This window comes from Perna viridis, chromosome 3 (assembly GCF_037379345.1).
Source record: "Perna viridis isolate PV_CMFRI_1.1 ecotype Kerala chromosome 3, ASM3737934v1, whole genome shotgun sequence".
Lineage (NCBI taxonomy): Eukaryota > Metazoa > Mollusca > Bivalvia > Mytilida > Mytilidae > Perna > Perna viridis.
Window position 1 is genome coordinate 40,650,119 of NC_142447.1, and position 15,605 is coordinate 40,665,723.

Below are 15,605 nucleotides of genomic sequence, written 5' to 3' on the forward strand. Positions count from 1 at the left end.
TCACCAGACTTTTTTCATGATCTAATCGTTAAATTGTAATACTAAAATTAAAATATAAGAAATAACAGTAATATTATGTATATTCTGTCTATTTGAGGTGACCTCAATTACCATAGTGTAAACTTCAAATTCACATGCTTTGTACACCATGAGTCTGGGTTATTTCTCCATATACAAGAAAAATAAAATATTCATTTCTTTAATATGTATCGATTTTAGTACAATAAGAGCCAATGTTTATAAACGGTTGGTTAATTGGTTCTAATTGGTTCTAAAACCCGGTTTATGTATTTCGGTTCCTACAGCTTCTTAGTTCTTTATGGGTGGCAAAACTGAAGGAAATGGAGGGATTGACACATAACTTCAATACCGTGTCACAGTTCATACCGACAATAGGTGCTAGAAACAATTTCAAGAAACTGATGGTTTTTGGTACCTATTGTCTTTGTGACACGGTATTTAAGATAAATGTAAAAATAAAACTCTTGCCAACCAGGTTAATATTCTATATAAACAGGATCAGTTGACAACTTTTCAACAATTTCATGACAAGGGTAATACATTTTGAAAAGAGTGATTTTTGCGTAAGTCTTAAATAAAATTAGGCTGAGTTCTTCATCATTTCATAGTTACATTTTATCCCCAAAATACAATCGAAGAAATGGGTTTCTTTTAAGATTTTGCAAGTGTTCAGGCCTGTGTTTTATTGTGAATCTCAACTTGAGATTTTGCTCATATCCATGAATTTTTCTTAAATTTTCAATTGATTTGATTGCTCGACTTTTGAGATTTGTGGAAAATCTCAATTTTAGATCCGTAATAAAAAAGGGCACAGATCTGCAAGTAATTGTACGCGAAGAGTATCAATTCTTGGTATCATTTGACAAATGATAGTTTTTTAATTTTCTTCATAAAACATAAACACAAAAATGTTCTGATAATCAATGATTCATTTCAGACCGTGTAAAAGTGGACTTGGTGACTGAAATCTACCTATAACTTGCTAATTTTTAATTCTATTTCGCTATATTTTACATTAGGTCTGAAGAAATATGCCACTCACCTCAGTGAACAGAGATTTTCACCTCTAAACTCATATTTCAGTTTGTGTCGTGCAAAAAAAAACACAAATGATAATGTTTTACAGATATATTATAGCAACAAGGCGATGTTATCATAAGAATAAAGTAATATAGTCTACGACTGCCATTATGAACTTGACGGCCAGTACTGCAAGTTTATTTCCATCACTTAGATTGATGTATCCAAATTTCATGGTGCTTATTTTCCATGTTATATTGGATATGACTTGAGCAATTCGAGAGGCTCCAAGAAAGAAAAAGATGCTTACTCTACCAGCGCACCTGGTTCACAATTTAAGTCATGCACAAGATACCTGTGTGTTTTTCTTTGGTGTACGTCTCTTGTTTGTTGTGTTGTTGTTTCATTTTTAGCTCACCTTGCCGAAGGCCATGTGAGCTATGTGAGCTATTACCATCACTTGGCATCTGTCGTCGTCGTCCGTCGTCGTTAACAAAACTCTTCTCTTCGGACACTACTTGACCAATTGAAACCAAACTTGGTATAAATGTTTCTTTGGGCATTGTGCATAGAACTGCTGTGGGGATTTTTGATCCGTCGAAAAACATGGCCGCCGTTACCAAAAATAGAACATAGGGGTCAGACAGTAGTTTATCGCATATATCTCCAAAACCGTTAGGTTGAGCCAAATTCTGACATGGGGTAAATGTGTTCAACAAGATGAGATCTATCTGGGGTCTAATTTTCATTTTAATCTGTTAAGCCATGTTGGAGTTATTGTTTTTTTTCGACGTTTTTTTTTTTGTTGTTTTAATGTTACCTCTTTCAACAATCTTCTCCTCTGTCACTACTTGACCAATTGGAACCAAACTCGGTGTGAATGTTGCTTGGAGTATTGTGCATAGAACTGATGTGAGGATTTTTGATCCGCCGTTACTAAAATAGAACATAAGGGTCAGATAGTAGTTTTTAGCATGTATCTCCAAAACCGTTAGATTTAGCACAATTATTTATATAGCTGTAATGACTCTTATTATAAGGCATTCAACGTCTTCAGGGATCAAAGTTTTCAGTTGACTCCTTATAAGAGTTATTGCCCTATAAAGATGTGAAATGACTTTTTTTTTTTACAGTTTTCAGCCAATATCTTGAAAACTATGATAGATAGAAACTTTTAATTGCTGAAATGATCCTTATGATAGTCCTACCAAAGTCGTCTTGAGTCACAATTGTTGAACAACTTGTTAAATTTATTGCCCTTGAATGACAAACTTTAACAGGTGAGAGATTCAGGCTCCTGAGAGCCTCTTGTTTTTCTCATCATAGCTTCTTGGATTATGAAATTTCGATTTCTTCTTATTATTTTTTACCCTTGATTTCAATAATTAACTTGTGTCTACCAATTTTGAATGCATCTTAATGTATATTGTGTATTTTGTTGCGGCAAATCCCTTCTACTGAAAACAGATACTAATATTTGTTTTTGTTATTGTATAAAAAATGAATCTTTTATATAGTGAATCAACAAATGTCATGTATATAGCTCTACATTGTCATACGCTTATCTCTTTGAATGTTAGTTTGAATCGAAGACATCAAGCCAACGGTGAAGCGTTGTTAAAATGTATTGCAAAATAGTTTTTCTTTGCTATTTCGTCAAGAGTAATAGCTTGTATAAATTATTACTCTTGGGGTTTATGTGTAAATATGCCTTACTTTTCAACTTGCTTTTTATTCAAATATAATTGGAGAATATACAAATAATTCTGTAATGTTCGAAAGTTTTTATTACCCTTATCAGAATTTAAAGTTAATTTGGAAATAAACCCAATAATTCAAAACTCAAAACCGGCAATAGTTGAAACTTTTCACAGCTTTTCAGAGAAACAGTTATACTCACTAGTGTTGGCCTTTCTTCCTTTTCAAAGTTGCGACCCTCTTTGTTTATTATCATTCATTTATATATATACGTGGGCAGCGATTCGGCAACATAGGAAACATAGTCATCTTTCAATCAGGGTTTTGTTCCCTCTGCCAGTGTGCCCTATTAAGACATTGTATCTATGCAAAGTTAGTGTACTTTTTATATAGCGACAAAAAAGCTGAGTCGCTCTTTAAAAATACCTTATTTCATAAAGCTGATTAACACAACTTACATTAGTTATGAAAGAGTAATCAAGGAAACCAATATTCTAGCGGAAATCAAAAGAATGGAAACCAGGGATAAAGACTGGACAGGGAAAACAGACACACAAAACGATGAACATGAAATGATCAAAATAACACGTATAAAAATACAAGGAACTCAGATTCCACTAAAACTTTGGAGTATAATTAGCATTTTTATGGTACTTTTATTGTACCATGCTATCAGCTGTATCGACAGCGGGATTCATTGAACAAGTTCCGGCTCAATTCACCTTATATAAAAAAAAATGAAACCTATCTACTTATAACATTACCTTCTTTGAGATGATACTCACGAACAACTCCGATGGCAGTCATAGTGACTTGTTAAGGTTTGTTATGCTTATTTTCTTTGTGTGTGGGGTGTGTGTGTGTGTGTGTGTGTGTGTGTGTGTGTTTATTGCTAGATACAAGTAATTTGAAAAAAATATCAGTAGGTTTACAATTGAAAATTTGTCTTGAAGCAAAGAAATGGAAAAGATGCTTCAAACGTAAACTTTAACATTTGCTGTAGAGTCCCTATTTCATAATGCAAAACAAGGTCACGTTGAAAGTGACAAAACAGACGCTTTCTCTATTCAAGTATGGAACTATGGAATAAATTGTCTCTATGCAAAATTAAGGATAAACATTATTACATAGACAATATTAACTTGTCGTTACGCCAATTTATACACGTGGGTACCCTTAGAAAATAACCAATTGAATATATCAATAGTAATTGGTATAACTTAAGACAATTGTATAATATTTAGCTCTGTAGATAGTGAGCTAGGAGAAACCAATCAATGAAAACTTCTTTAGACAGACATCAGGCAATATCACGTGCATTTTTGCGTATCGATGTTTGAAGTAAAAGTTGGAAAAAAATAAGTAAACAAACATTAAAAATTAATAGACTGCATGATCCGAGAAAACTATCGATTGTTGTTGCATCTCGATTTAAAATCTGAGAATCAATTTCAGTACAGCTATCACAAAAATGAATAAACGAATTATACTGGGCTTAGATGTTTCAAATTTCATGATCTTTTCAGGAAAAATCATTTGTGTGCCTTAAATTCAATAAAATGGATGTAAACATATTCAACCGAAAGAACTTTTATGAGTGACGTGTAGCAGTGGTGATAGTTTAATAAAGTTCATATCTAGCTAGAAGTGCCTACAACTAGAATGGTATGTCTCGGATCGGGGATAAAAACAAATGGAGTACGATGTTTACCACCGTCGTGACTGTTAATGGTGAGTAGTGTTAATCTTACTGAGTATTATAGACTTGGCTGTCAATAGGGAGTAAGGATGATTTTACATTTAGGTAGATAGGCATGCTGACCATCGAAATCATAGTCAGAGAAAAGTTAAGACAAGTAATTAGTTGTAATTTTCAAATAATTGTCATAGTCGATAAATATTTGAGATTGCTTATTTTTCTTCAATTTGCATTCAACAATACAACACAGAATGTTCTTCTCCAAGTTTCATGTGTAAATTATAAAATTCCGTACAGTTATGCCGTTTTTCATATAAACAAATGATTTAAAATTTTACTCATTTAATGGAGATTTAAAAGTGACTGTGTTTTTAACAGACCAACTCATTTGTAAAGTTTATTTCTGAGTTGACCTCGTTCTGATTGTTTAAAGCAATTTAATGATATTCATACAGCTCCTTACATCCATTTTTCTGGTTTTAAAATATAATCTTTTTTTCATCACCTTGTTTATTTAAGAACCCTTTAAGTGGTACATCAAAGGCTTTACTACATTGTTTAAGTAGGCAATGCTCGTTTTCATCTCGGAGTGAGTAAACAAACTTCATTGGAAGCTATAACAGGTTGAATAATTGATAAATAAATACGGCATCGACATTGTTTGTTTAAAGCTGTCTCATAAAAAGCCTAAGATCTTCTATATAAGGTAATACATTAGTTTTCAAAAGCCTGTGTTTCGAATCTACCATATGCTAAATTTTATACATGAATTTTCATGACACAACTATTGTTATTGCTACAGCGAGAACAGCAAAATAATTGAGAATGAATAAAAAAAATAAGTCATAGTTAAGTTACTCTATTGTTACACATGAACCGGCTGATCTTTTTCGTGCAGCAAACTCCGCAAGACAGAGTTGTTCACGTTACCGTTGTTTCTCTCAATGATTATACTCCACATGTAGCTTCATATTCTCGCCGAGAACCTCAGCGGGAGTTTTTATCAGAGCAAGCCTACTCTGCAAATACAAAGGTATATACCTTCTTTCTTATATGGGTAGATGTTGCTTAACGAACGTATGTTTTTTTAATCACGTTTTGTCAGTTATCGTGTTTTGTCGTATTAGTCATCGAATAGCTATCATGTTACTCGTTTTTTATCACTAACTCCATGCTAATTTCTATGCTTTTTTCCTCAACATTAAAATGATTTTTTTTATTGTTATGGTTACTTTTGTTGCTGTTTTTTTTATTATTATTTTATTTTTTGAAAGTGAATTTGAAGGGGTAACCATGTACTTGTGATTTTAAATGTTTATATAAAAACATAAACCATTAATGCACATTTGATGTAAAAAATCGTTAAACATTTACGTGTAAAAGTTTCCTAAAAGTTTAATTACGCATCAGCATTCTCGCTTTCGAAACGATGCCAATTAAGATAAAACGTTGTTTTGCAGGGTTGGTCTTCACCTGTTGAAGTTGATGGTAATTATGCTTTTAAGGTGTTTCGTTTAAAGACATGGGAATATCATCATAAAATGTCAAGACAAAATGCTCGTGAAACTAATTTAACAAACATCTTATCCGGCGTATTTTTTTTAAATAGTGTTTAACATAAACATGAGTCAGATATTTGCTCAATGTATATCATTCAAATACATTATATGTATATTTCCAATTTATTGAAAAGACCTATACTTCGTCTTTGTTTTAATAATACATGCGTGTTGAAGAATTAATTGTAAACAGACGGTTAAAAATCCCGTAATTTTTTAATGTAGAATTGAAATTAAATTGCATTTGTATATTTCGAACATTTTAAGCTCAATATGCATGTATGTTACATCCCGTAAATGTAATGATTTATGTTTAGATTTGCAAAAACTCATGTTGTGTGCAATATTTTCTGTTGCCTTTTACGTTTTTCGTTCATGGGGTTTTTTAAATTAATTCCTTTTTTTTTCATTAAAGAACTAAAATCATGTTTTTTACCACTAGAAACGATCACAGAGCGAAATAATATACCACGTGGTTTAAGATAGTGCCTATTGATATAGATTTACAAAACTAGAAAAGTGTAAAGAGATAAGAATGAATGTTTGACGACTCCCTAGATCAAGAATAGGTCATTTTATCACGTTGTCATTTCTACATAATTCCCTACACAATTGTTATATGAGTATAATGAAATTCCTGGGAACAAATACGTTTAGGTAGCTTCTCAAGAGGTTCATTTAATACGATAGTTGGCTGAAATAGACTTAAATGTCTCGTACTATTTTTGAAAGAGTTTTTTAAGTCGTTAGTTATAAGCATGTACAGTTCTGTAATGCTTTGGTTGTCAATCATTAAGTATCAGTCCCTGTAAGAATCAGGAAGCAGGTTAAACATGGTATGAAATAACTCCATTTTAATAGTGTAATTTGACTATTTGCACCATCAGAATCAAGGAAAACAGACAAGAATTTCCATATCATGCTGGACCTTTGAATTTCAATTTCATTGAAATACACTGAAACTGAACATTTCAAGGGTAGATAAACTTCATTTTTCTAAGATTCTATTGAAAAATTTCTGCGCAAAGCCAGTGATGCAGAGATAAAATAGTTGTCTTTTCAAATGGAGAAAGTATCCTTGAGTGGAATCATATTGTCAGATCGGTGGGGTTTTGACATGCATGTTGCTGATTTTTCCCATTTGTCTGATTTTTCAAACACTTAAGCTTCAAAAGAATGGTCTGATTTGTCGAAGACGTAAAAATGACATATATACTGACTTATGAAATTTAGAAAATCTTATTAACACAGACAAAATCTTTGAAAGAGTAAAAGAAAATATACCGAACTTTATGTCTTTCAGGTTTTTTTCCTTAGTTTTGAATAGTAAAACTGTTCCGGGTAATCAGGATTTCTTTAATGTTCAGTTTGGCTGGGAAATTTTACACCACTATCTTGAATTTATCAAAAATGATATTTTTAATTTGTGCTTGACTTTAATATTAAACTAAGTAGTTTCCTTTATAGATTATAAAGGTAGAATTGTAAAGTTTCTTAGGTGTCTACATGGTTTTTTTTTATTATTGTACATGGGTTTTCATTTTCTTATCTTATCGTTTTACACAATTAGTTGGTAATATTATATTGAATTAAGATTATTCAATGATTACCTTTAATTATGATATGCGTTGTAAATTGTATTTGTACTACTTACGCTTAAACTGGGTTATTCCCCATTGAATTCTAAATTGCCTCCAACATTCAATCGATAACTTCATTGAAAACTTCTTGACTTGCTTTCACCACGACTTTTGAATTATAATAAAAACGTTAAGGAGATAAAAATTATTTAGAAATTATGTTATCATGCATTGACTACCGCAGGCAAATTGCAAGATGTCACTCAAACATTTAAAAATAATATATACCACTCGGCCAGTTAGGCTATATAAAAATATAGCTTTTGTTCGCCGGGTCAAACCTATATATATATATATATATTGCCTCTTGCATGAACACGTCATTTAACTTAGTATATATTACTCTGATAATTCCAATGTCATTCACATTATGGAGTAACCTATCGCAACATTAAAAATCTTAATCATCCAATAACATCCGAAGAAACTCGTTTATCTAATTGAATACCCATCTAACATTTAGCTAATCAATTTAAACCCGACAAATTTCTACTAAATTGCTTTACTCTGAGTCTCTGACAAAGATTGTGTTCTAATCAGAACATTAGGATTACAAGCATTGTTTGATTAAGTGACTATGACAATCGTAGGTGCTGCAGTATCAGTTTAGTCAACCTATATAGGGTAACCTGTATAACTACTCTTCAAATCTGAACGACATGCATCATGATTTTGCCCTTTAAGAATCCTATATGAGTTGTGATATGAAAACTCCATACACAGGTGCTGAAGGGAAGATGCCAAAGGTGAAAAGGAAATTGACAATACGAAATGAAAATACATCGTGTTTGTCATATAGTTTGGTTGATAGTGTTCCTTTACAATCGACCTCGAAGTGTAGGAAAGTTTAAATTCATACCAAACTCTATATCCATCATTCTTAAATATTTCAAAGAAATATGTTATGTCCAATAGTATACCCTCAACAACCAGAGCTAAAAGTGTTCAGCATGATGAGATGTATCTTTCATGAAATTTTCGTTTTAATATGTGAAGCCATTTTGGAGTTATTGCCCTTTTTTCCACTTTTTTTAGTTATTTTTAATGTTATTTCTCCTCTGACACTACTTAACCAATCGGAACCAAACTTAGTATGAATGTGTGTTGGGGTATCCTTCATAGAACTGACGAGGGATTTTTTGTTCCGTCAAAAAACATGACTGCTATTACTAAAAATAGAACATAGGGGTCAGACATATGTTTTTCTCATATATCTCCAAAATCTTTAGGTTTAACCAAATTCTTTCAATTGCTGAAATCATCCTTATTATAAGGCCCACAAAGTCTCATTTGGATCAAAGTTGTCTTAGGACTCCTTGTAAGAGTTATTGCCATTGAAAGGTGAAAAATGACTTTTTTACAGTTTCCAGCCAATATCTTATGATAGACAGAATGAAACTTTCAGTTGTTGAATTGATCCTCAAGGCCTACAAAAGTTTGTAGGGATCGAAGTTTTCGGACGACCTCTTGTTAGAGTTATTGTCCTTGAAAGGCAAAAAAATTACCAGATGAGAGATTCAGGCTGATTTGTTAACTTTTTTTTTATTTTCATAGCACCGCTTAAAATGTTACTTTCACTTTGGCTATCACACTCAGTCTAAAGATCAACTTAAAAAAATGTACATGCGAAACCATGAGCTTGCTGACCGTTACCATGTGTTTAACTACACCATGGAACAGATTTTTCACAATGTTGTAGATTCCTATTTTCGTTTTTAAGTCAGTTTTATAAACCCTGTTTAATCCGACTCCTAAAACTCCCTTATTCTTCACGCTGATAAACTTCAACTTACAGAGGCTATTTTATGATTTAGTGAAAAAATAAAATGTCTGTGAGAAGACATTGCTTCATATTATAGGAAAAAAATGTCGCTTTAAGTGCATGCTTTTCTGGGCGTTCACAAGCATCTATAAAAATTCGGTTAAGCGCCATTGAGACCGTGTTAAACTTAATAACCAGTATAAAGATTTTCTTTACAATATACAGTTATTGTTACCTACCCATCTTAATTATTCACTATCTATGGTAAGACGCGCCTTAATTCAATAAATTTTATCTAGCGGGGGAGCCCATTAAATCCCTTAACAACCAGTACGAAAAAAATCAAACCTTCGATATCAGCAAATTAAATCCTATTGTCAATATAACCTACGCTGTCTTTAGAAAAAGGATAATTAATGATATATCGTATACCATCCAGAGATGTAATGTTTTTTTGGTTTTTGTTTTTTTTTGTTTTTGTTTTGTTTTTTTTGTTTTTGTTTGAATTATGCTTTATTCAACAATTGAATAAAATTAAAATATTACCTTTCTTTCAATATATTGTTCTTAAAATGCAATAAATGAATGAATGTTCATAAACTGATCAACGTATAGTGTCTCTGTTTATATTTCTGCTTTAGTTTTCTTATTGAATAAATTTGAATTGCATACTTCGATATGATGTTCTTACTTTAGTAATGAGAAAGCAATCTCAATCCACTAATTCGCCAGAACGTGAAGGTATATATTAGATAAAGATTTTGTATTGTTAGTTTTTACTTTTTTTCAAAATTTTGATGGTGTTCTTTCCATAATTTAACCAGTAAATCTTAATTATGATATTGTTTTGTGAAATTCATGTTAACCATGGCATTAAAATTCCGTTACACCGTGTCCATACAACGCAACAGTACCAAACCTACAAGTACTGCTAGGTTTGATAAGTATGGCAATTTCCGATTTGCTGTACACACGATCCAAGCATTAATTCCATCAGCAACATTAGAATCAGCTACATACGACGATCTTAATTAAAAGGTTAATTAAGTACTCAAAACAAAAACTTCCTAATTTGATGTTTTGCTTTCATTAAAACCCACATGTACTCATAAATGCAGCGATTTCAAATAATCACCATCACGTCAGACGCAGAAATATTCGCGATTTTTTTAAATCACATGTGTCAGGAGTTACAAGAGTAGTCAACGACAAATTAAGTTTAAATAAGATTTCGGGAAAAGTTATATTAGTTAAATAATTGTGGAAAAAAGTGACTTCTAAAGTAGAAACTAAATGACTTAATTCAACTAAACGAATTGATAAGGTGTGTCCTTAGAAACGCTGTATAGATACACACGAAGCTCATGCAGATCAAGATATCATTGTATATTGATTTTAATACCTGTATGGTATCATGACTGATCAATGCGATTATATCGTGTTTGTTTTATATAAATAATTAACAAACAGTACGTTTAAAATTAAGCATACAGAAAGGTATATGTCATATAATCACTATCATGACATATAAATAAGCCCAGTGATTAGGTTTATTTATGTTATGTTCTAGGTTACTTTAGGCTCAGCACCTTCCAACCATATATCTATAAATAAATGAGTACCAGGAATGCAGTTCAAGTATTTTTTTAAAGTGTTTTTTGTGGAATAGTCAGCATGCCTGACATATTGTTTTTTGTTGAAATAGCAGAACCGGTAATCAATCTTTTTTGTCTTTCTATAAAATTTGGCGATAAGAGCCAAATGCGCCACATCAACAATATATTTGTTGTTGCACTGGAAAAATATGAATTTTAGTTATACAGACAATCATATAGACAGGTATAACATGCAAAAGGACGAAAACGTCACAATAATAATATGTTGTTGAATACTCAAAACAAAGCATCATTTGAAATTTCGATCCTGGTTCTCATATTGATAGAAATGCGCGTTATCATAAATATTGGGGCAAAGTTTCTCTTATGTTCTAGATTACAAATTTATGCACGATGTCTAGGTAGATCCTCAGTTGTTTTTATTTGCGCAGTAGATTTACTATTTACTTTCGGTCATGCTGAAATCAAACTCTCGCTAATTCAAATATCAAAAATCATGATAGCTAGGAAGACTTCGCCCTGAATTAGTTTCGTGATATATAATCATTTCTTGTACACTTTTTAATGAATATACATTGACAGAACTACTATCGGGAAACATATTGTGTAGCCAAAATACAAAATCAGGCTGGATTGAAAAATGTGCAGAGCAGAAGTAAAAGCAAGGTTAAGCTCTAAAGTATTTATTCATTTTCCCCTTCTGAATCAAACGCTTTTTCGGCTGAACAAAAAGGCATGAATATGTCTCACATGTGTCCTGTGCGTGTAAATAACTGCAGTTCAGAAATACAAATACAAATGTACTAATTATGTAATATTACAAATTCCTTGATTTTAACGATCCTCCGTCTATGACGTCACGTTGTCACGGTAGAACAACGTTAGAAATGTCAAAGTGTCGCTTTCGAGCAATTAGGTATGTGGGATATGATACACAACCACACAAAACCAATCACAACGGAGAATTTTTCATATCACATCGTCCCGTGATGTGATATTGAAAGATATCTAATCGTACAAGTTGTAGACAAAACGACCAAATCATTAAGAATGCAAATTTCAATTCTGTTCACTTGTTTCATAGAGTAACCTCTCCTCAGCAGCATAGCAATTAAAAACCAAGGAAAATCTATATCCCCCAACAATTATTGTACACATGAAGTTCTCAAATCCATAAGTATCGAAATACAAAGCCAGCACCAAGACGTTCAACCATGTGCAATAAAAGGAAGGAAGCTTTTTTTTTTTTTTAAATTGGTAATACTGCAAATTTTAATTAAAAAAAACGTATGAAATGACTCGTGTTTAAATAAGTTTGACTACTGTGTTGAATACCTGCGAGGGTCTTTGGTCCACCAGCAATGGCATCGGCCCAGTGATTATTAAAAACATACCAATCATATATATTGCAACTTTCAATATTATACATATTTCAATAAGTAATCTTTCATCAGCAACAATAGAATTAAATACAAAGGAAGATTTCAATAAAAAAAAAGTAAAAGATTCTTATAATCGATCCTTATTTTTTTAAAGTTTGCACGTGTATTATTTGTTTTACATTGTTCATTTAGCTACTTCCTTAAATTTTCTTTTCCAAACAGTTTGCAATCAATATGGTTTTTGTGATACATATTTTTAAAGCAATATTTCTTGTCAGTGGCATCCTTGTTACACCTTGAGACTACCATCACTATTTCTTTCATCCGCTGTGTTATTTTATAAAGCACACATAACACTTCATGTTTTGAAATTGTATGCTTCATTATCAAAATATAATACTCAATGCAATATTGCATAGATATGCAATTTGTTTTTTTTGGGGGGGGGGATAATTAATCAATTGCACAAACAATTTAAAAATGCAGTAAACTGTAGTAATATAAATATGAATCTGTCAATCCACTTATCCACTTTTCTACCCTTAATTCCAACAGTTTAGTTTTGCAGAAACAAACTCTTTGTCAATGTAGTAGGATAGCTCATCATACCTATGAATAATGTCTTGAAAATGACTGTCATCGTCTTTGAATAAAATGAAATTATTTTGTTATTGATAGAATACAAAAGTGCACTTTAAAATGCCTTACAAAGAGCAAAGTGTTTAAGTGTTTCCTTATGCAACATTATTGATGTCTTTCTAGTCTAGCATCAAATGTAAATTAAGGCAAAAGTAACATAAAGTATAAACTGATTTCCGGCTGTTTCATTGATGATTTAAAGATACGAATTTTATAGCCCAAGTTGAATGGCAGAGTTATGGAAGTCTGTTATATGCAGCAGTGGCCCTTTTCACACAAAAAAAAACGTAAGAGTAAAATTAGTCGTAAATTATGACGTCACAGTACTTTTATTTACTATGACGTCACAACTTACGACTAATTTTACACTTAAGATCGCTACGTTCTAGTTTTTTATTGACATCATTTCTATGGTAGTTTTCGAAAGTGTTTATATTATAATGATTGTTTATTATTTCACTCCATATGAAAGCGGACAGGGCACACATTTGTGTAACTTAAGTAATACGAAAATATTTTTAAAGTAAAATTCGTCATCCTTTATATTTGATTCTAATGCTTCTGATGTTAGGTTAAAATACGTGCACAGCATATCGAAATATGAAATACTAGTATATTTGATTGGTACTTTTGTATTTTATAAACATTGTGTCACTGCTGGTGTACATAAGGTCTCGGAGGGTATTCACTACCTCAGTAGTCAGACTTGTCTGACCCAGAATTATATCAGATTTCATCTTATCATATTAATCAAAATTTGAAGTATTACAAAATTCAATATACCTAAAAACCGTTAGGCTTCATTCCTTGTATTGAACATGGTAGGATCCCTTGGTGATGGATTTTGCTACCTATTTCGATAGTTTTGCTTTTAAGTACTTGTATACACTTAATGTTTGGATTTAGATATTATTATACATTCATATCTAATGCTGCTGATGAGAGGGAACTCTTTGATTTGGTTTTTATTGGAGAAATAATTGCATTGACTTTAAAGCTTCATTCAGTCATGCAACAAACCAACATCCGGCTATCAGAAAATTTTCTTGGCCCAAATTAACAGATTATTAATCTTAAGTGAAACTTCATTTAATTTGTCTCCATTTTTTTTAAAAGCTCAATTTCATGGCGGCGTTAATTTCATTCAATATAATATTGAATTTGTGAAGGGTATTCCATATTACAAGAAACAAAAACTTTTTAAAACTGATTAATGAAACGGCATCAATCTTTTATTAAGATTTTGCAAAATTGTTTCGTAAAAGTAGGCACGGTGAATTAGCAGTGTTCATAAGATCTTAAAGCGTGACCTTGAAACATGTTTAATATTGATTTAATCTCTTTTGTTTTCAATTTCAGTTTTCTCGTCGTTCATTGAAGACCTAAGGGTGACCTTGGGCTGACATTTTTCATTCCGATGGGGTTGTTTATACATGCAAGGGTCTTTTTTCACAAGGCATTTTCTCTATACACGAACTATGCCTTTTTTTAGATGGACGCATATTAGAAAGATCGTAGAAATTATTACACAGTAAAGTATATGCTTAATAATTATGAAGTTTAGTTCTTCCACAAAACTGAACAATACGGTAAACATGGTTTGTTATCTTTGTTTTGCATTTCCAATTTAAACTGATTATAAGAATTAATATTATCTTATTCTATAGCGACTATTAGTACAAGACATAAAAGACATCGTAAAGGGCACAAAAAATTACACAAATAGTTTCATAGATTTTTACATAAATTTAAAAATATGAAGCAAAATCCGATAAACCAAGCCACTCTAGTGAAAAAGTGCATTAAAAGTATGATATGATCTTATAGTGCAGTAATTAGATGGTTCTATATATATATAATATATTTCTAGATTGATTTTATTATTATTTTAGGCGGAGGAAACAATGTTAATATAAATCCAGATCAGTAAATAACGACTCTGTCATCGTCTATATAAAATGAAAGGGACAGTCTCGAGATAGTTTCATTTATAACTCCCAGATATCGACTATTAAATATGAAATATTCATGAAGATGCCAATAAACGTTACAACTCAGTTCAATACGATGCTTTGATACTAGAGAAATGTTATTCTTCTTCTCCCTTCTTACGTAATATTTAGTAAGACAGACAATATGGAACAACTTGGAACTCCTAGGTTTTATAATTATCGTTATGTAATTCTTGACAGGCAATTAAACTTTCATCTGAAGACGACGGCAAATAAAATTTCCTTTCAAAAGACTTCTTTTACCGATATTTTCCATGTATATTTTTTATGTCTATGTACATGTATCTTGTCACGTGCTGGAAATACGTCCTGATAAGCTATGACAATCGACAAGAATATAATGTTCGTCATTTGATTAGCACTCTCGAGCAAGCGGGTCTCATCAAAGCTACGACAAAACGCTAGGTACAAGTATATCTTGCTTCGTTTTCACTATCACTGAACTTTATATTGCTGGGGTATAAAGAGGCAACTATTTCGCTGTACCTTTGTATAATGTTGTTTTAAAGCCAGCTGCAACCTGTCCAGTGCTGTAAAGGTTTCCTCCTCGTTCATTG

At 31.8% G+C, this 15,605-nt stretch overlaps 1 protein-coding gene across 1 annotated transcript in view; it reads left to right on the top strand.

Annotated features, from left to right (window-relative positions):
- The first annotated feature begins 4,334 nt into the window (after positions 1 to 4,334).
- Positions 4,335 to 15,605, top strand: part of LOC148622270 (protein unc-13 homolog B-like) — a 142,858-nt gene continuing 131,587 nt past the window's right edge. Inside the window, exon 1 of the mRNA XM_088571997.1 lies at positions 4,335 to 4,470. Coding sequence (XP_088428123.1) covers positions 4,407 to 4,470 — 64 coding nt within the window. The 5' untranslated portion in view covers positions 4,335 to 4,406. The remainder of the gene's footprint in view (positions 4,471 to 15,605) is intronic.